Source organism: Balaenoptera ricei, chromosome 3 (assembly GCF_028023285.1).
Source record: "Balaenoptera ricei isolate mBalRic1 chromosome 3, mBalRic1.hap2, whole genome shotgun sequence".
NCBI classification, from domain to species: domain Eukaryota; kingdom Metazoa; phylum Chordata; class Mammalia; order Artiodactyla; family Balaenopteridae; genus Balaenoptera; species Balaenoptera ricei.
Window position 1 is genome coordinate 115914433 of NC_082641.1, and position 22056 is coordinate 115936488.

Here is a 22056-nt window from a genome sequence, read left to right on the forward strand (position 1 = left end):
CCCCTTCTCCCAAATAAATTGTCATCATTTAAATTCTCTCTCTATTGTTTTATCTTTCAGAAGCTTGTTTATCATCCATTCCTGGTAAGCACAATTTTTCAACATCTTGATAATAAATAATTAAACCAAATTTAGCATCAGAAGACTTTGTCTCCTAAGCCACTTTTGCCTTCAGGAGCAGTTTTGAGGCTACCCTATGCCAACTCTTGAACTGATACAACAGAAGAAGCAAGATAACTGGGATTTATCAGTGTATTTATTCGTTTATTCATTCATTCAACATGTATTTACTAGACACAGGCTATGGCCAGGTTCCGTTCTTCACACTGAGGAGTCCCTGCCCTCACAGGGCACAAATTCTTCCTCTAATTCCATTTGGCATATTATTTGTGCCTCATGAGCAACATACAGAGGCAGTAAGGAGGTGTCCTGACATCATACATCCAAATTGTTGACTGTCCAAGAAGTATGTGTGGTGCCCATCACACAGTGGCCATCACTGTCTAACTACCATGGCAGTTAATAATAATATTATTATTATTAATAATATTATTAATAATATTAATAATATTATTAATAATAATAATCTTTAGGTCAGTTCAGAAAATCTTTCTATAGGACCTTTATGCTAAGCACTAAAGCTACAGAAATCTAGAATTCAAGAGATAAAGTATAATCCCTGTTTTTAAGAAGCTCATAGTGTAGTAGAGAAAACAGATGTGTCTAAGAAGTAGGTGTTAGGGACCATGCTGGGATTATTTTAGGTTGTATTTTTAAGATTTATCTTCATGAGCCCACTCAAAGACAAAAAAACTAATCAGATGGACTTTTTTAAATCTTAGGAATACAGTATTTATTCCCAGTACCTCTACTCTCCCTGACATCCTCCCACACTGTTTGTTAATTTGAGGGATCCAAATACTCTGGTCAAGTTGACTCTCTCCCCTTTCCAGAGGAAGTGTGCACCTTAATTATTGCAGAAGCATTTCCTGAAGATTCTGGGGAATTCAAATGCATTGCAGAAAATGAGGCTGGGACTGCAGTCTCCACAGCAAGACTCTTTGTTTCTCCAGGTAACTCCTCAGGATCACCCTGCTCAAATTCAGCCCTGAGCCAAGAGGAAGATTCTGTTTCTATCTGAACTGGTGACTAATTATATTTTTCAGAAGGAAAAGAAGTGGAGAAATCAGAGAGTTCTCCAAAGTCACCCATGAGGAAATTTTCTCCAAAACTGGCCTCCTTTCCCTGGAGCAGTGACAGCTACAAAAAGGGCAAAAATCCAGACAATACTCCAATAAACCTTATGCCAACTATTCCTGAAACAGCCAGTCACAATGAACATGAGATCCAGGTTCCAAAGGAGGATTTCTGTACCATCAATGAAAATTCCTCTGAGCTACAACCACAATGGTAAGGGCAGACAGACCTAACATTCACTCATTCAACAAATGTTCTTGGCTCTATATATAGAACAGTGAACATGACAAAGCTCCTACCCTCAGTGAACTTGCATTCTGAGATGACTCACTTTACCTGTGTCATTTCTCCCTTGCCCTCCATCATGCATTTCACCAGGGCTGAAATAGTAAGTCATGTGCTTAGATCCACATTTAAGGGTTTGGTACAGAAACTTGTTAAAAAAAAAAAAAAAAAAAAAAAACACCAACAATGCTGAAGTGGCAAAAGATTTTGAAGAATGGGATCTTTTCCCGAAACAGAATTCAATGTCCTATCTCAATACAAATTGGTAAAACATTTTGCGATACAGGTTTCTTCACGGTTAGTCTTAGAATACAGACACAATTGTCCTTGCATTTAGAGGACAAATTGTAAATGGAAAGATAATTCAGTAAGTGAATTTGCCAACCAGGCTATGTTTAAAAACAACATAATCCGCCACCATTCCCAGCCCCCAAAGACAAACCTCAAACGAAAATATTGATTTTTAAAAAACCTAAAAATTGATACTTGGAGACTCCAAGTCATTGGAGGGACTTCCCTGGTGGTCTGTTGGCTAAGACTCTGCACTCCCAATGCAGGGGGCCCGGGTTCAATCCCTGGTCAGGGAACTAGATCCCACATGCCGCAACTAAGAGTTCGCATGCCTCAACTAAAGATTCCGCATGCCACAACTAAAATATTCCCGCATGCCGCAAGTAAAAGATCCCGCGTGCCGCAACTAAGACCCGGCACTGCCAAATAAACAAACAAACAAATAAATAAACTTTTTTTTTTAATTATTGCAGACTAACAGACCTGGAACAGTGTGTGAAGTACATAGTAGGAATTCAATAAATAGTAGCTATTACTTCACTGCATTGGTTTTTTATCGAGATCAGTGTTATCTCCAATAACAGCCTATGACTGTGATTTCTCAGTTGGTCTCCTGGAACCCCTTTAGCTTATAGGATCACTAGTCACCTGGACAGTAGCTACCCCTATAAATAAAGATTCCTCATGGGATCAAGGAAGAATGGGTGTGTAGAAAAATAAGTAAGACTGCAATTTATTGAACAAACATCTATTAAGCACACTGTATGTGTTTTGTCAGTTTCTGTGCCTTGGGAAAACAGCCAATACTCATATCCAAAATTTTTCTCCATGAGTACCTGTGTTTATCAGTGAGCCTTTAGGACTTAAAAAGGCCTTGAATTTATGATATAATATCTTTCATATGAGACTACCATCTTTTTCATTAATAAAATCATTTGTGGGGACAATTATTGGGCAAAAGTTCCATGAACGTTAACAAGTTTTTACTGAATGTCTACCATGAGCTACCTTGTCCTAGACAAGATAAATAAGCAATAAAGAATCCCTCCCTCAGAAAAAAAACTTAACCTAGTTGAGGAGATACATTATACCACATAATAGTCCACTGTATGATTTCCTGTTTCATTTGAGTCTCTCAGCAACCCTGATTTAGGTTAGTAAAACTGATACTATCTTTGTTTTTTCAGTTATTAAAGCTCAGAGAGTTGAAGCAACTTGTCTAAGGTTACACAGCAAGTATGTAGTAGAGTGGGCACTCACACTCAGGTCTCCAAAATAGATAATAAAAAGGTTAATGTGTCTAGAAAGCTGTAGAAGATCAACCAAATTAATGTTATCATTTTTACTGTTTGACTCCAAACCCAGTGTCCATTATTATTTCTTGCTTGAGAAGAATAAGATTGAGTCAACTGCTACAACGGGACTCCCTTTTTCTATAGGTCTATGCAGAACGTCAGTAATCATAGTGATTAATGCATAACCTGAAAATGAATAAAACATTCTTCATTTTTTAGTCCTTTCATCTTCAATGACATTTTCCTTCTCAGTTGAGACAGCAGAAATTAGCCTCATCACACACATCTGACCTCTGATTTTAGAAGCAGCTCACAGCACCATTTTTATAATCGCATATATACTTCACATTTTAAAAAACAACAAGGGATGAATGAGTAACAGTTAAACAGCTACCCTTCCACTGATGATGAGACAAGAAGGAATTCCCTGGACATGCAGCAAGAAACGTTTCAGTAGGAAAACATGTGAGATAGTAGGGAGTTACCTACATCTTGTGAGGCATTAGAATGATTTACCAGAGGCCCTTACTGATAATTTAGAGATAGAAATGGAAAAGGCTGTCTCTGGGGGGCAGGCTGGAATATGGTCCACCCACCTGACATCTTAATATTTCGTTCAGTTTTAGGTTGATTTTTCTCAAATAAGCAACTAAACCATTCAAATAGCCATATTTGTGAGAAAACATAAAACACCACTCAAAAAAGCAAACCAAATATTAAAAAGTAGAAAAACAGATTCATGGTAAATTACTGAATACAGACCCTTAACTTTTGAGAATGGTGTTACAAGGGATCTTACTTCCCTTTCCTAAACTATCCCTTGATCCCCTAATTGTAGCAAGAACCTTAGCCTAGATGTACCATGGAGCTACCGCACTGTAACAAAAGTTGTACCTTACAAAGGCCTAGGGAAAAGAAGAGGCAAAGCTTAAAGGATAAAGAGTAAATAAAACTAAAATTCTTCCTCAACCATGGAACATTTAGAATCTGCCCTAGGCAAAACTGGGGATTTCAGTTTGTCCTGAGCATCTGCCCTACTTGCCTGGTAGGGTATATCTCAATCAAACCCTGTTCTTGGGAAGAACTAAATATCAGTCATACACCACATTTAAAGTGCTCAGAATAGGGCCATACTCAAAGTAAATGCTATATGTATCAGTTATTCTTGTTATTTTTATTGTCACTTGCACTTACATTTTAAGTCTCTCTAATTTAGATTGAAAGGCTTTGTCCCTATTAATGGAATCTGAAATATCAGTGAGCAGATGTGGAGAAATATTTTGGGTGATTCTTGAAATAAGACTTTGTAAGCGAACGCCTACTCAACAAGCCTAGTATGCTTTTTCCACTAAGTAACGGCTGTGTGCCCAGGTGGCAGTTATCAAACTTTCTCTGAACACCAAAGGAAGGTACACCTACATGGTCAGCTGTGAAGAATTTTAAACAGCTCACATGTGCTCAAACATCTATTTGTTGGATCCTAACATACATGGTAATGACATCAAGACTGGAGTACCCATGAGGGAGGGGAATAAATAGATATGCTTTAAGCAATAATACCCTACCAAAGCTAAAGCCACTAAATAGGAATAATTCCACTTGATTAGCCTGATCCTCATGCCACCTACCCCTCTTCACCACCTCTTGTTGATTTGAAGGTTTCTTCCTCTGTAATTATTTACTTCCCTGCACAAAAATGGAAACTTATATGCTAAGATGGTCTCCTTGATGAAAAGAGAAAGGAAGCTGTGTAACTGTAAGGAGTAAGGGAAATAAAGAGAGCTAACAATACAGAGCCCTAACTGTAAACACTGCTTGTTTGGTAGTTTCTTAAGTGTTTCAAACTCTTTTAGAATGAAAGTATAAAGTCAAGGAGGCATATGCTATACAGATTCAGAGAACTTGCTAAAGAAACCAAATCGCGTTTTTCCACTTCCCCACCTTCCCAGTGACATAACACCATCATCCTGCTCTCCTGCCTTTGCCCAGACACACTCCCTCTCTTGAAACAAACTGCTTGAACCCCACTCCATTCCCCCTCCCATTTGGCAAGAGAAAAAAAAAGGCCTTCAGATGAACAACTATCCAATACAAATCAATTTGGAGCCCATCCATCACTGGTCTTTTTTCTGGAGAAGTCTTAGCAGTTAGAATGTCAGTCTTAGAATACTATTTCCCTTTTAGTCCTTTCTTCAACAGGGAAGATCAAAGCCCCCACCGCAAAAAAGAAAATAAGTTTTCTTTATACTTTTTCCCATTTCCCAATTCTTTGCTCTTCCCCCTATATGAGCTTGCTAAAGTTATAGTCAAAGTTCACATCTAAAATAAAGAGGCTTGCAAGAGAAGCTCATGTAATCCCACTCCTTAAATATCACTAAGACATCTGAGATATTGTTTAGATTGTGGACTCTTACTTTGACATGCCAGCATAGGTAGATGGACAGGCAAGCACATCAGATGTCACTGTTTGGCAGCTGATAAAAGTCAGTGGTGCTATAATACTAAGCACAGAGCCACTAGATTAGTCTGTGAGGGAAGGGGATGCCTCTTCCTTCCCTTTAGTAGTAGCTTAAACCGAGCAGGCACTCTCTGGAACTCGGGTAAGTCCCTTCTTTATTCCTGCTTCAGTTTTGGGTTTTGTTTTTGTTTTTTGTCCAAATCAGAACAGTATGTAAAAGGTGATCTTCAGATAAAAAGTTCAAAAGCCACAAGATCATAATGGCATTATACAAAGATTTGAAAAGAATGTGACCTGTTCATTCCACTGAAATTGGAAGGCATTACAGAAAGGGTAGAAGGAAAGATAGTTGTGTGTCATTATTTTTAAATCATCATTTTTCTTTGAAAAGTGACACTTGCTCTAACTGTAATTGTGGTAATGTCTTACAGCTTCAAAATATCCTCAGTTTTTTGTGCAAGTCTGTGCTATATTAAAGATGAGGGGGAAAGTCAAGATTTTTCTAAATAGGAGACTTAATAGTACTTTATTCATAAAATCTTTGAAATTTATTTAACATTATTTGGAATAAAATGATACTGTCATATAATAGAGGCATTATAGAATTGAATTGTTGAACAGTAACTACAAACGTGAAGAAAAACCTTTCAGAGTTACCTGTGTGAACATCTGTGTAAAATTTTGTTGAGACATGAATAAAATGAAATATTTGAAAGAACATATTTTTAATTGAATTTTTTTTAAAGAACAGTAATTGTTAACTATGTAGGCTGATACCAAAATGTACAAGATAGTTGACCTTCTAAAAATATATGTAAAGAAAAATAGGGAATTTTCTGGAAAATATCTACTGGCTATTTGGTAAACAGTTTATTCCTTCCTTGGTATTTGAAATTAATCTGAATGATTTGCCTGCCCAAAAAGGAATTTAAAACCAAACACTGGATTCAATTCTGCAATGGAAAAAATAAACCCATAACTATAAAACTGCTTGCCTTGAAATAGAGTCTTTTTTCTTTTTTTTTAGAGTATCTAATTAAAGCCTCCTTCTGGATGTTTTTCTCCAATAATTTAAAGGCCTAATATAGTTAATTACTAAAATACACTCTAGTTGAATGTGCTTGTATTCTTAAACTCAAAATTAAGAAATGTATGACTTTTTAAGTGCCTTTTTCAATAGAATCTTTCTCTTGGCTGTTTAGTTGCATTTTTGTTCTTTCCTAAAACTGCTAATTTTAATATAACTCTAAACTACATGCACAACCTGAGGATCAAGTTATTTGGTTTAGAAATTTTTCATTAAAAATGATACTTTCTTCAAGATAGGAAACTGAATAATTATAAGACTATGCTTCAATGATGACAAACAATTCGGTTAATTTTATTAGTTAAAAGTTTGATTTATCATTACCTCTGAGTTGGTTTATATTATATGAAACAAACTAAATGTATTTTGAACTAAATTACTTGATATTTTAAATAAAGACAGAATCAGTATTACAGCAATTTATGGCGCTAGTTTTTGTGTGTAAAGTCTATATACAGTCCTGCCCAGATTTACCTTACTAATGGAAGAAATCAGAAGCAAATATAATTCTCTCACTTCGCTATACAGTAGAAACTAACACAACATTGTAAAACAACTATGCCCCAATTAAAAAAAAAAAGAAGCAAATATAATTCTTTAAGGTTGATTATAGTGACAAATGATTTATCAAAGGAAAAATGGGGAACTACTCTCGGAAGTCAGGAGTGCCAATGCAGGGCTAAGTAAGAAAAATGGCACCCTTCTTTTCTTGGGAAGCTATAGGCTAGCTTCACAGTTGCCTTACTTCCCTTCTGTACATCCTGTTTGCCATTTCAAAAGGAAAAATAATATAGGAACTAAAGCAATTTCAAAATTAGTCTAAAATACATATTAAACATGTAAAAATAATTTAAAGTGAAACTAAATAACTAAGAGACCATAGAGACCAATAACTAGATAATACAATCTAAAAATAACAAAAAATTACAAAGGGCTCTGGAATACTGTCAGTAACATATATTATATACACACACAGAGACACACGAATACAGTCACTCCTTAATATCATCTAGTTTGGTACTATGGTTAATTGGGAATCAAAGGGAGAAAAAGAAGCAGTGAATTATAAGGTAAAACAAAATCCACTCAAGGTTGACAATAGTGAAGAACAGATATTTGCTCTACTTTGTGAAACTGTAAAAGGGTGAAGGAGAAAATACGGACAGTAATGTTCTTTACAAAAGAAGCACATTGCTCCCCTTGATTCACCACATCATTCATCACAGATCACCAGGGCATGAATTAACTGGAGTATCAGAAGAGCTGTTCATCGGTTTTGATGAGCAAGGGGAAGAATTCAGACTGAATAGAAGCTGACATGTTATATATTTACCTGCTAATAATTTTAAATCATTAACTCTCTGTGGTTAATGAAACTGTAGCCTCTGGGCAAAAGCTAAACATGAAACCATAAAATTATCACACTGAACAACATCACAGGTTTTCTTTTCATAAATAACCACTTGGCAAACTCAAACTCAAAACTTTTCCTACATCTTGAAGCCCCTGGGCGTGCTTTAAGAATCACCCAGAGACAAACACTAATGAATTCTTTTTACTTATTCTCAAGGGGAAAGTCACTTGTGCAAAGACAACAGATAAAGGAATGGGAAGTCTAGAAGCCAGGAAAGTTCCACCTTGAGGTGACTTTGAAAGCACATAAGCTTTAAAAAAACAAGCAAAAAAAAAAAGCACAGAAACTCTTATTAAAGATCTTAAATAAACAGTACTGTTTTTTATGCAAATACTGTAACTGAATCATCTTCTTCTTTTAAAGGAACAATATTCTTCAAGAGAAGGCCACTCTATCAAAGACACGAGCACAGTATTCCCAGGATCTCAACAACGAGGTGCAGACCAAGGTTGCTTCTGATTCACTGCAACCTTCTATAATTCCAGGCTTGCAGCCCCAGATTCGGGACCCCACCCTTCCAGGAGTAAATCATTATAAGTTGCCTCCAACTTCCATAAACCAGCTAAGCATGTTTAACTACGAACGTCCAAAACACTTCATCCAATCCCAAAACCCATGTGGCTCCAGACTGCAACCTCCTGGACCGGAAACCTCCAGCTACTCTAGCCAGACCAAACAGTCTTCTATTACCATCCAGCCCCGCCAGTGCAAAGAGCAAAGATTTTCTGCCTCCTCAACAGTGAGCTCTCACATCACTATGTCCTCCTCTGCTTTCCCTGCTTCTCCTCAGCAGCTTGCTGGCTCCAACCCAGGCCAAAGGGTAACAGCCACTTATAACCAGTCCCCAGCCAGCTTCCTCAGCTCCGTATTACCATCACAGCCTGATTACAATAGCAGTAACATCCCTTCCACTGTGGACTCCAAGTAAGTGAATTTTTAAAATATATATATATAGAGAGAGAGACAGACAGATAGAACTGTGTATACCGTGAGCTTGTATCTGGGGGAGAAGGGGAGATAGGTTATGTACGTCATCTTCACTATCTAAAAAGTCAATGTGACATCAGAGTCTCATTCCATATTTCTCCTAGAACACCCTGAACCAGGGTACTGGCAATAAGTCATCTGACCCATTCTCCAGTGTCCAGGTTGAGCTGAACCCAAATCACCTATTACATAACACAATTACTTACCTACTATTTTCCATCTTCAAAAAAAATATTTCTAACATACTCAGGAACAGTGAACTATTCCCCCAGCTCTAAGTTAAGTTCCTCATGCTGTAAATTTAATTGCTCTGGTTCTGAGCTTGGCTGAGGTGAACACCTGTCTGCTCTTCTTCAGATAGGATTTCCTCTCACATAAGCAGAAGCTATTAAGTTTCTTCTCAGTCTTAGTCTTTTCTTCCTATCCATTTTCCCCTCTGATCCTGAACAACCACTTGGCTAAAAAGAAAATATGGGATTCAGACACTGAAGTATATGAATTTTCCCTATGATCAGAAGAAAGGACTGAATAGGTAAAGGCTCATGACCTTAAGGTTTCCTCTGGTAATTAAAACCACACTTTGTTCAAATTGGTTAGACCAACCTAAATACAGGGAAGAATACCTGAAGCCTTATGCAAGCATGTACTATTTCCACAGCCCTAAAACTGTCCTAGGAGAACCTGATATGAAGAAGGACAAAGTGGTTGTGCTTTTTTTAAAACATCAACTGAATACTTTGTGCTTATGCAAACTTTGGGCTATCAGTTTTCCTATTCCTTGGCTGGCTAGAATATCAGAGAATTAATCAGAGGCATCTGAAAAACTGTGTGATGGAATATATTTTGTTGGTTACAGGCTTATCAACAGATTTGCTGAAATTCTTGCTAATTTCTCTCAGTTTTCTCTAGAGGCTAATTTTTCTAGAGATTCCTATTGTTGGTGACAACTCTGGAAACCTAGGTGAACTCACCAGAGCAATTCAACTTGCAAAGAAACCTTTTCAATATTTTTAAAAATAAAAACCAGGAAAACCAAAAACATTTGTTAGAATCCTATAGATACTAAGTTGAACCATTTGAAATGGCTGTTAAAAATTTTTGACCGACAAAAAAGGCATTCTCATAGGTTTGGCCTAATGATTTTAAAAGATGCCTTCAAGAATTAAGAGCCCGCTCTTTCTCTTCTATCTCAAATTCCCATTATACCCATTATCACATATTGTAGATTTTTCTTACTTACATTTTACCCATATAATCTTTTTCCATCTAGCTTTCAATTATTTCCAAATTTCCTGTAAAAGCATGTTTAAATCTAAAATAACTCTTTCTCACTAAAATATTTTTCTTAGTAAAGGCTTTAATCCTATTCCAAATTCCTGCCCAGAAAAGAAAGCCACCGAATAAATACTAGTGAGCGTCAACCATGTACCTAGCTCTCCGCACAGAACTAAGAGAGGAAGGAAGGAAAAAATAGAGAGGATAAGAAGAAATAAAGCACAGAAGGACCCCAAACCAGAGATCAAAGATCCAGCTTTAGCTGCTCCATTTTCAGCAACCATAGATAACTCTTTTAATCTTCCCACAGCTACATGATACGAGTTCAGTGTCCAGCTGCACAGGTGGAAAGCTCTGGCCCTTTGAACATTTAGTGCACAACTCCCTCATTTTTATGATGGGCTGAAGTTTGCCCTGTCTTCTATAATAATCCCTTGGATTCTGACCTAGAGAAGTTTGAAAGCTTTATTTAGCTTTTCATCAGTAGGAAACCCTTAAGCAAATGTTTTATTCAGTTGATCAAACCACAGACTAGAAATTTAGGGGAACTCTTTAATTTTCACTATTCCTTTCAAAAAGCTTGCTGTGTGACATTCCTCAAGTTTTCCTTACCTGCTCAGTGATTCAGTTTTCTGATCTGTAATAAAAGTAAGGATTTATGTGATTAATGATAGGGGAAAAAAAAAACCTATAAAACACTGTGCAAGTATAATATTAGTTTCTAATTATGAACAGATATCAAGTCCTAACACTTAAACCATCTAAACTGGTAATAATGCAGGTATTCAGTGAATAAAAAGGTGACTGAGGTTACATATATATCAGTGATTCTCAGGCTTGGTTTTGATAGTCCTTCAGGATTTCTCAGATATATTACATCATATTATGACAGTCTGACAAAAGAATTATTTAATGCTAATTCACTTTACCAAACACATATGACTGGGTTTTTTTAGCTGGAAAAAAAAAACAAAAAAAAACAAATGGGCTATTCTAACTTCATACAGTTGGAGAAATAGTAGATCTATAAAACCAAAGAAATTTTACCACTTTGACCTGGGAATTCAATCTGAAAACAAAACAAAAACATCTCACTATTTATTTAAACACTTGGTTTGGCTATTTGCTTCACTGAACAAATCAGATACAGACAATCCTGAATATCTGAAATACAAGGAGGGAAAATGTATATAATCAACTTTCAATACAAAGCATATTGAATACAATGGAAAATATTCATTCACTGAACTGATAGTGAGTATTACCTCACTATTTTGCAGGCTTTGTGTTAGTGGATACAAATAATACAACGGTGAGTAATAAAACATCTTTTTTTTCTTCAGTGTATTTACAATCTAGAGATTACTAACCAAGTCCCCAAAGCCTGCAAAAATTAAAACTCTGGCTCCACTCAGAGGAAATACATTTCCACTTAGCTTACAAGTTCTTTTAATGATCCTTGAGAATTTTTGAACAGGAACATGTCAGAGAACAGACCAAGGCTGCCTCATCTGGATATGTGGATTTATTATGATAATGGTAAAATATTCATTGAGGGCAGTGGCCAGTTTTCCCACATTAAATAGATATAAGCTAACACCTTTAGAGCCCTAAATAAACTAGGTAAAATCTGAATAAACCCTGTGAAAAGTGTGAGCTACCTAACAGATCTAAAAATATAGGACTCCCTAAATACCACCCCTGTCCTCTATCAGAATCAGCAGGGGAACACCAGGAGGGGGCAAGGACATCTTAGAAGAAAATTTAGGGTTGGAATTTGAAATAAGGATTTAAATCAAACTCTTCAACTGCCAATCAAATTTGCTTTCTTTTCCCCCAAACTCCTTTTTTTCTCAGTTTACATTTCTTTCTCCTTCCTCCTCTAATCATCCCTTTCTCTAAAAATCACTTATGCAATGTTGAAGAAACTGTTATTACTGCACAAGTTGTTATATCGTGCCATACTTGGATTGTCTAGAATATGAAATTAATAGGAAGTAGAAATTAAAATGTAAACTGTAGACTCCATTCAAAGCAAGAGAATATTCACTAAATACCAGTGGTTATGCTGATAAATGTTTAACAATCAGCTCTGGAAGAAAGAGCCATGATTTGTGGTATTTACCAATTTCCCTGGTGTAGATACTCCCACCACCACCAATTTCAAACTTTCAACATGAGATCACAGTGAGCTGGGAAGAGACACTAAAAATCAGTTCTCTTAAGCCCATATGAGTCAGCTCCAGCACATCGCTGCTTACTATCCACCCATAAATCAAACTTAGGAAATTCAGTTGGAATATTGGAAGAGCTCTCAAGCTGCCAGTAACTATTCTTACTCTCACTTCTTTAGGGAAGATCTTCAAGGAAGGACATTCGCATGTCTAATCTAAATTGCTCCTCCTGCTACTTAATTTTCATTTGCCAAGATGAAAAGAAACAAAAACAAAAACAAAAAACAGCTAGTAACCATTCTTATAAAATCCTTCTTGACTGTTATTAGGGCAATTGGTGCTTTAATAACACCAGCAGTACTAAATGGTAAATTCAACCTACCTAAAGGTGACTGACAAAATGATGCCAATTCTATTTTACATACCACACCTTACTTTAAAGATCTTCTTTTTAAAAAATCTTTTTTTCTTTTTAAAGCTATCAACAACCCTCAGTTGGCCAACCTGTAAATGCTAAGCCATCCCAAAATGCAAATGCTAAGCCCACACCAAGGACTCCTGACCATGAAATACAAGGATCAAAAGAAGCTCTGATTCAAGATTTGGAGAGAAAGCTAAAATGCAAGGACAACCTTCTTCATAATGGAAACCAAGTGAGCAAGATGTCTATTTTGTATTTAAAAAAAAAAGCCAATAAAACTATAAAATCTAATCTCAATAAGAAAGTTGTTTCTGTCTCACAGATCTATGTCCATATAATCAGCAAGGGAGAGGAGTATCTAAAAACAGGGAATATTTGGATCCTATTCTGTATTTCTCTGCATGAAATCCCCTCTAGGAGTTCAGTAGTAAAAGAATGAAGCAAAGGAAAAAAAAAAAAAAAACCAATCTGAATGATTCAATTTTGTTTTAAGCATTACCATAAAAAATATGTCTGATGACCAAAAAACTAATGGGAAATGCTGTCAACCTGACTTCTTCATGTACTTTGGTATATAGTATTCATGGAAAAATAGCTATAATTCTTATTATGCACATTGTATTAGTCACTGATCTCTGAAACAGTACTACTATATGCCTTTAATCCAAATACATTTAACATACGAGTTGCACTGCTCTTAACCAGAAGTTAGTAAATCAAATATAGTGCTCACTTAATAAAAGTTATTTCTGAATCTGAGGACATACGGTACTATATTCAAAGACAGAGCCAACAGGAACATGCAGAACAGGGAGGAAGACAAAGAATTTCCCTTTATTGGGGAGAGAGAGCTTTATTTAAGGGTAATTATGCTTGCCTTTACTAGGAGAAGAAAGAAAACAGAGATGAATATTCCAGATGAGGGAAGTGGCACTAGAACGAAAGGAAAATGCTTTGAATGAAAGAAAATGTTTTTTTAAAAACACAGTATCTATCATTCAAAGGCATAACTATACTTCTTTGGTATAATTCTTGGTGGTTTTAAGGTAAAGCTATACAAATAACTTTTATTAAATCTCATTACTATCTCCTTTATGATTTATTTCTTTAAAGCGGCTAACATATGAGGAGAAGATGGCTCGCAGATTGCTAGGACCACAGAATGCAGCTGCTGTGTTTCAAGCTCAAAATGACAGTGAGGCACAAGATCCAGCACAGGTAAATTAAAATAATCTTTATCTAACTGGAGCATTTTTGTTTTGTGTGATTTTTAAATGTCTGCTTTTCTAAATGCTTATAAATAGCATTTGAAGCAAAAGTCAATTACTTCCATACTCCATTACGTATAAAAAGTAGAGGCCATGATGGGTTGAATATATACACAAAAATATTTAATTTTACCCCATTTTCTGGTGGTTCTAATATCTGCATATGAAATGTTATAAAGTCAAAGCACCAGAAGACTAATGGTGTCACTTTTCATCTGGACATTTAGGGGTCAGTTAAACCTAGGACTCTCCCTACAATATCTACATGGACAGAAAATTTATGAGTTGTAAATCTTTCACAGGACAAAAGTTAAAACTCTAAACCAAAGTAATTATAACCTTTTCTCATAAGCTGTTTATCATTTCAATGTTTTAAAATAAACTCATGTACTAATGAAACATCCAATTCCTTTTGTCATGTTCCTGTATCTTAAAATGATTCTTATTAAAATCAAATCAAAATAAACAAAAACCTTATGAGTAATGGCTCCAGGATTAACAACAGCATCCTTTCCAAGGGATTAACTTTATGCAGAACATAAAGTGAATATCCCACAGGCTTGTTCCTGATCAACTTCATTTTAACAAGTTAACCTCAAAGAGAAGTGTACAGCTGGAGAGGCAAAATGAACTGCTATTGTGCTTTCTATCTTCCTTCTGTAGTTACCTCTCATTCCTTCCTAAAAAGTCCACAAGAAACTGGAAGCCAAACCGAGCATTCAAGAATTCCAACCTTCTACAGTATAGGAAGATGAAAATAAGACTTTTGTTTCTGTTAAATGTGACTAGATCTACTGAAAAGCATAGAGCAGGGTCTCGCACAGCAAGTAACTAGAACCTGAGAACAGAATTTAAATCTCTTTTGGCTACTGAAGAGTTCACACACTCATTTATTCAACTAATTTATATGACGTACCTGCTGTGTGTTGGGCTCTAGAGTTGGTACAGGAGATTACAGCAAGAATAAGACACAAATATATCTCTATTAGAAGAAATAACCCAAAGTAACATTAGATTGATGATAGTTTATGTTATAAATTCACAGTGTATGATTTCAAGGTCAAGGGTGTATTGTTTTTCTCATTCATTCTTTAAAAACTTTAAAATGAAGGTGAAGGTACCAAGAAAAGAGATAGCAGCAAAACATATTATGAAATCAGAAAAGAAAAATCTTACATTTTTTGGTACACTTCAAACAGTCTACTTAAATAATACAAAATGTCATCAAATTACATATAACTGAAATATCACACCTATGAATATGAATACATACATGTTCAAACCACTACAGGAAAAAGTCAAAAACCTAATTTAGATATTATGAGTTTAAGTGGATTATTCTTATTTTTTACCAAAAAATTCATTGATCTTTTGACATTTGGCTTAGAGAAACTCAAAGCCTAGCCAAAAATTATTACAGAGTTGTAAGAATTTTGTTTTAGAATCACAAAATACATTAAAGTTCATCCCAAAATAAATTATTTGTACTGATCTGCTATGTTGTTTTTCATATATTTGGGTAAGGACTATATTTTCTACTTCTTTGTATCTCTCACTATACCAAGCACAATGAAATATATGGAATATGCACTAAATATTTAATCAGTTAATTCTATTATAAATTCATCAATTTCTGATTTTATCCTCAAATATGAATAATTTTCTGGTGCTCAGATATAAATTCTAAAAGATGGTTGCTTAAATTAAATACACCCTTATTAGGCAGGAAGTAAGTAATGTTGTTTTTCAAAGGCTTTTCATAACTCTACACATAGCTTCCACAGTGTCCATCAGGATTTTGTGCCATGAGCTAAAAAGAAAAGTATTTTCCAGTCTAATATGTGTTTACTGCTGTTGGTGCCACTTATGAGCAGTAGGCATAATACCCTGTATCTACTGCCAACACAAATGACTTCATGACTATTCCTGTTTTACCAAAGGACAATCTGTACTATGTGCTCCCATTTCAAATACACCAGGGGGACTCATCATCCTTTGTCATAAAATCGTCATCTAAAAAACGAACCACCATCAATTCAAAGTCTAGTTAATTTTCATAAATCATATCTATTGAATAGTCTCAATTCTGGGGATTTCTTGCTAGAGTATTAGAAGGTTAGTGCCCTATATTTTAAATGCTTAACAGCTAAATATATAGAACTATCCATGACAGTATAAATACAGCCACAACAGAAATGTTCCTTTCAACTACGACTACTAAATTCTGCTTCATTTCAAGCTAACAACAGCATGTTAACATTATCACTTTGTTTTAATTTCAAGCAGCACAATTCAGAACATGCACGACTGCAAGTTCCTACATCACAAGTAAGGTAAAAAAAATTTTTTTTAATTTTAAAGAAACATACATTTTGCTACCTAAAATGTTTTCAGCTTAAAAAAAATGTAGTATTTACAAAGCCCTCAAGCTTCTTACATACTTTTTATACAAAGCAATGTGACCAGAGGGGACAGCAGGTTGGAAGGGATAAATTAGGAGTTTGGGATTAACAGATACACACTACTATGTATAAAATAGATAAACAACAAGGACCTACCATATAGCACAGGGAACTATTTTCAATGTCTTGTAATAACCTATAATGGAAAAGAATCTGAAGAATCGATATATATATATATTATATATATATATATATAACTGAATCACTTTATTGTACACCTGAAGCTAACACAACATTGTAAATTAACTATACTGCAATAAAAAAATATGGTTATAAAAAAAGAAAATAATGTTTATACTGCTTTAGAACCAATTGAAAAAAAACAATGTGTATTTTCTAATGTCAAAGATGACAAAAAAAATTTTTATCTGTTAATTATCACAACTATCTCAGAGGAAATTTTTTTTAATGTTTTGGTGAAATAAGCCAGGACCATGTTTCCATGCTAAACAACTTTTTCATAACAATGGAAACCTGATTCTAATTATACAATGTGACTAGAATTGTCCATGGGGTACTCTGCATTTTAATAGATCAGTTTCTTCATCAATTCATGGCACTGAAAAAAGAAAGATGTATAATTTGTACCAGATGTTTCTAAATTGCTACCACTTCTAATAGTCATCAAATATGCCACAGCTAAATACAGCTCTGCAGCCTCTCTCCATTGTTACTACACTATCAGATCAAACAGCATAGACTCTAGGGTTTCAAATTTGATGGCTAAACTATATTTGCATGAAAGGAAGAGCAATGACGACTCTTCTGCATAGTGATTATTAAAATATTTTTGTAGAAGTAGATCATCTTCAAGGGGAGATGTGAATGATCAGGATGCAATCCAGGAGAAATTTTACCCGCCTCGTTTCATTCAAGTGCCAGAGAACATGTCAATTGAAGAAGGAAGATTCTGCAGAATGGACTTCAAAGTAAGAGAAAAGTTCAAAAATACTGGAGAAAAATTAACAATGGGATACTAAGTTTTGAAAAATGTCCTCCTCCTCTTCATAGCTTTCTACACAGCTTGACAAGAAGTATGTATAGTGGATAAGAACACAAACTCTGGAGCTAAATTTACCTGGGTTAGAATCCTGGCCCTGCCACTTTACAGCAGTGTAACCTGAGACAAGTCACTTAACAACTCTATGCTTTTGTTTCTTTGGGAATAACAAATGTATCTACCTCATAAAGCTGTTTGAGGATTAACTAAGTAAACAGGTATAAGGTACTCACAATAGTGCCTACCACCTAATACTCTATATAAATGAAGCTTTCATAGCAATAGGATTTCTAAAGTAGAATGCCTCTTTAAGAAATTCAAGTCACCCTGCTCTCTCTTGGCCTAGAAGAATTCCTCAGGTTAAAATAACTTTTTAGAAAGGCCTACATTTTTATTATCCTCATTTTGGAGAACTTTTTCTTATAAATGTTTTTTTAGATTCCTTATGAATGAAAGTCAGTGTATGGATTTAATTGTCAAGGCTTATACGAAAAAACTTAACAAAATGCCATTTATACACCAGCACTACAGCTCAAGAACACTCAGTTTTGGAAAGGTTATTTGGAAAGGTTATCAGCAAGTCTCATATATATGGGCCTCTGGGACTTCATTCACACTTGCCATTAGCCAGAAAAGCCATATGACTTCCATATTCCTTGTGGAGACCAATATAAAATAACCTAACGTCCTTAATATAGTAATTAAGAGATCTTAACGAGCCTGAGGTTGTTTATGAAACAGCTAGACATGTTTTGAGATAGTATGAAAATACTGTATTAATTTCAAGGGTTATAGTTTTTACTATTTTGTTAAAAATTATTGAAAGAAAATATCTTTTAAGCTCTTGTTTTGCATTTTCAATCACAAACCCACTCAGATACTGAATTGTTAAAATTCATAAATGGACAAATGGGTCCCAGTGATCTATAATTTAAAATTCTATCATCTCCTTGTGTTTTCATTTCTAGGTTAGTGGACTACCAGCTCCTGATGTGTCATGGTATCTAAATGGACGACCAGTTCAATCAGATGATTTTCACAAAATGATAGTGTCTGAAAAGGGTTTTCATTCACTCATCTTTGAAGTGGTCAGAGCTTCAGATGCAGGGGCTTATACATGTGTTGCCAAGAATAGAGCAGGAGAAGCCACCTTTACTGTGCAGCTGGACGTCCTGGGTAAGCTTTCAAAGAGATCCTACAGAGCTCCTTAAAATTTTGTAGAATCAAAAAAGAAAGTGTTAAAAAAGAAAAACCCCAAGGACTTTATATTTAAGGTTAATGTCTATACTATAAACCCAGTAGAACACCAATTTTTATGTAAAAGCCACAGTGGGCAAGGGTTGGTGTTCTTGAGGGAAACTCAGTGAAACTAGAATGACAGATCTACCACTAAAGCTTTTCTGGAAGAGAAATAAAGGTAAAATATCTGACAGACCAAAGAAGGTAGTATATTCTAGATATATTTCTAGATGTACAGTATGTGTAGATATGATTAAAGGGTCTTAAATGAAAATTTTTAGTCTAATCATTTATCTGGTCTACAGTCTAAAATAATCAATCTGACTCACATTTTCACAGAATTGTTATAATCACACATAGTTTAAAATTGAAGAGTAAATGTCAACTTTTAGCCTTAGACTATGCACTCTTTACCAGGAAACTAGTCTCTAATTATGACAATAAAAACATGCTTACTTGCTTTAGAAAACAAGTATGGTAAAACTCATATCTCAAATTTGTCTTTAGTAGGGCAGTTCTCATAAAACTAATCTCCTGTTTTAAAATATTACAATTCAAGTGCTCTAAATGTATCACATTTGCAATGACTTAAGCCACAATATACTGCATAAGCGATATTTTGCTATAATTCACTGCTTATTATATAAAAACTTGATCAAGTTCAAGGATGGGCAATCCTGAGTTTGTATTCTACCCAGATGAATGAACAATCTTTAAGATTATTCTATGATATAATAAGGGCCCTCAGACTAAGGGAAAAACTAGTGATCTGGGAATTTATATACACACACACACAAAATCCAAGTGATGAAGCTTAGGGAAAATCCTTTCTGTGCCAATAGCTCCAAAAATACTACAATGTTAGAGCTGAAAAAGACTTTGGCAGGCATCCGTCCAATCTCCTCGTTACTCCTTCAGAAAAGTTAGGGTTATAGTATTATAGTATCAGTTCCTCTTTTCCCTCAGGTATTTGAAGAAAACTAAAGACATAATAATTATTGGCATTTGTATATTATTTTATAGTTTACAAAGTGCGTCTTCATTCATTATCGCAATTGATCCTCACAATAATTTTGTGCTTTGGTGGGCACAGCAGTAACTATTTCTTGGGTATCATTTTACAACAGATAAAATTTAGCCTCAGAGAAACTAAACAAAATTTTCCCCAATGTGGCATGGCTGGTGGGGCAAACAAAATTTGAACCCAAGTTGCTGGTACTCTTTCCACCACTCATGCTGCCTCCCTATAGCTGAGATGATCTCAACTTGACTTAAATTCTTCCAATGAAACATGATTATAAATTCAACACATCATTACATTACTGTTTTAGAACTATAAATAGTATACAATATACAACAGTATTGCATATTATTTTAACTAAAGCTGAAACATAAAGCTTCCAATCCTGTCGTTAGTACTTTTTAAAACTTTTATATCAGCATACAAACTTCATAATACTTTGGTTTGACTTAATATTTTTTATAATATTTCAAATACGTGATTTTTTTATTAATATGTAGCAAAAGAACATAGAAGAGCACCAATGTTCATCTACAAACCACAGAGTAAAAAAGTTTTTGAGGGAGACTCAGTGAAGCTAGAATGCCAAATCTCGGCTATACCGCCACCAAAGCTTTTCTGGAAAAGAAATAATGAAATGGTACAATTCAACACTGATCGAATAAGGTAGGATAAGTATTTCTAGACTTAACTATACTGTACTTGGGTGAATCCAGTTATACTTTGAAATGCATTATAAATGGCATGCATCTGTGACCTCAATTTGTCTAATTTTAAAAACATATAGATGAAATTAACACAATACTGTAAATCAACTATACTTCAACTTTTAAAATATATATATATATATATAGAAATATAATAAGCCTCATTAAGCCAGATTCCACTAATCAAAAATTTAAGGGATAAAGTAGGCTAGGATTTACCTTTTTACTAACAATAAAAGAAGATGGTTCAAGGAAATAGATGATACAAACAAGACTGGGGGGATGTTTAATTCAAAAAAACCCATAGCTATTTGGCAATGACTAGCTACAGACTCAGAATTTCCAAATGCTTTTTTTCTTCCTATTAGTCTGACTCTGTAGGTCACAGGCATCATAAATAAATTCTCACAGGAAGATTAATTCCTTTACTTTCAATTTTTGTTTCTTTCCAGTTTATATCATGATAACTCTGGAAGAGTTACTTTACTGATAAAAGATGTAAACAAGAAAGACGCTGGGTGGTATACTGTGTCTGCAGTTAATGAAGCTGGAGTGACCACATGTAACACGAGATTAGATGTTACAGGTATCTCACGCTGTTATACAGTGCTATGTCAAGTGCTATAAAGAACTTAACTGGAAAGATTTAATAAGAAACATAAATTCCAGCATAGCATAAATTCTGAAGGATTCTCCCCATACATAATCAGTTTTGATTTTTTTTTCTCCCCCTGTCCGATAATGACTACCTAGTGCAACCCATTTATTTACAACAAGTTTTCTAAATTAACGTTTATTTGATCCATTTCAGCCCGTCCAAACCAAACTCCTCCAGCTCCTAAGCAATTACGTGTCCGACCAACTTTCAGCAAATATTTAGCACTTAACGGGAAAGGTTTGGATGTGAAACAAGCTTTTAACCCTGAAGGAGAGTTTCAGCGTCTGGCAGCTCAATCTGGACTCTATGAAAGTGAAGAACTTTAATAACTCTACCAACATTAGAAAACACAACAACTACACTATTAGCAATATATTCAATTAAATTTTTGAAATAAATCCATAGCTGTATTAACAGATTATGGTTTTAATTAGGTAATACAACTAATATATATTTATAATGCGTTTATCCTTTGACTCTTGCACATTCTGTTTACCTCTCTGGTTTGTGAAGCCTACAGAAAATCTGGGTTTGTAATTGTAGATGAAGATCTTAAAAAATGTGGGATTTTAATATTTAAGTCATACACATTTTACAACTACAGGTTATAAATGAATATCAACGTTTTAAACACATTTAATGCGTAATAAGATTTACTGGTACTGCTTTCTACATACTGTTTTACCCGTTTTCTCTGATAGGAATACTAACATGGTATAGATTATCTGAGTGTTCCTTAGTTTTATGTCAAAAGAGAATAAAATTTCAAATATTTAAAACAGACTGTCTCCTCTTCACAAAAGTCTAGATCTTTAAG

General features: G+C 34.8%; 1 protein-coding gene across 2 annotated transcripts; it reads left to right on the forward strand.

Moving 5' to 3' along the window:
- Positions 1-5561: 5561 nt before the first annotated feature.
- Positions 5562-22020, forward strand: MYOT (myotilin). Of its 2 annotated transcripts, none has more exons than XM_059917176.1 (10): positions 5562-5668; positions 8391-8951; positions 12942-13116; positions 13998-14102; positions 16436-16485; positions 17411-17543; positions 18583-18790; positions 20375-20540; positions 21034-21167; positions 21393-22020. In XM_059917176.1, the coding sequence occupies exons 2-10, from the start codon at positions 8596-8598 to the stop codon at positions 21563-21565; spliced, it is 1500 nt and encodes a 499-aa protein (XP_059773159.1). In that variant the 5' UTR covers positions 5562-5668; positions 8391-8595; the 3' UTR covers positions 21566-22020. The 2 variants fall into 2 exon arrangements, with proteins under 2 accessions (XP_059773159.1, XP_059773160.1); XM_059917177.1 differs by having other exon boundaries at positions 16439-16485.
- The last annotated feature ends 36 nt before the right edge of the window (positions 22021-22056 follow it).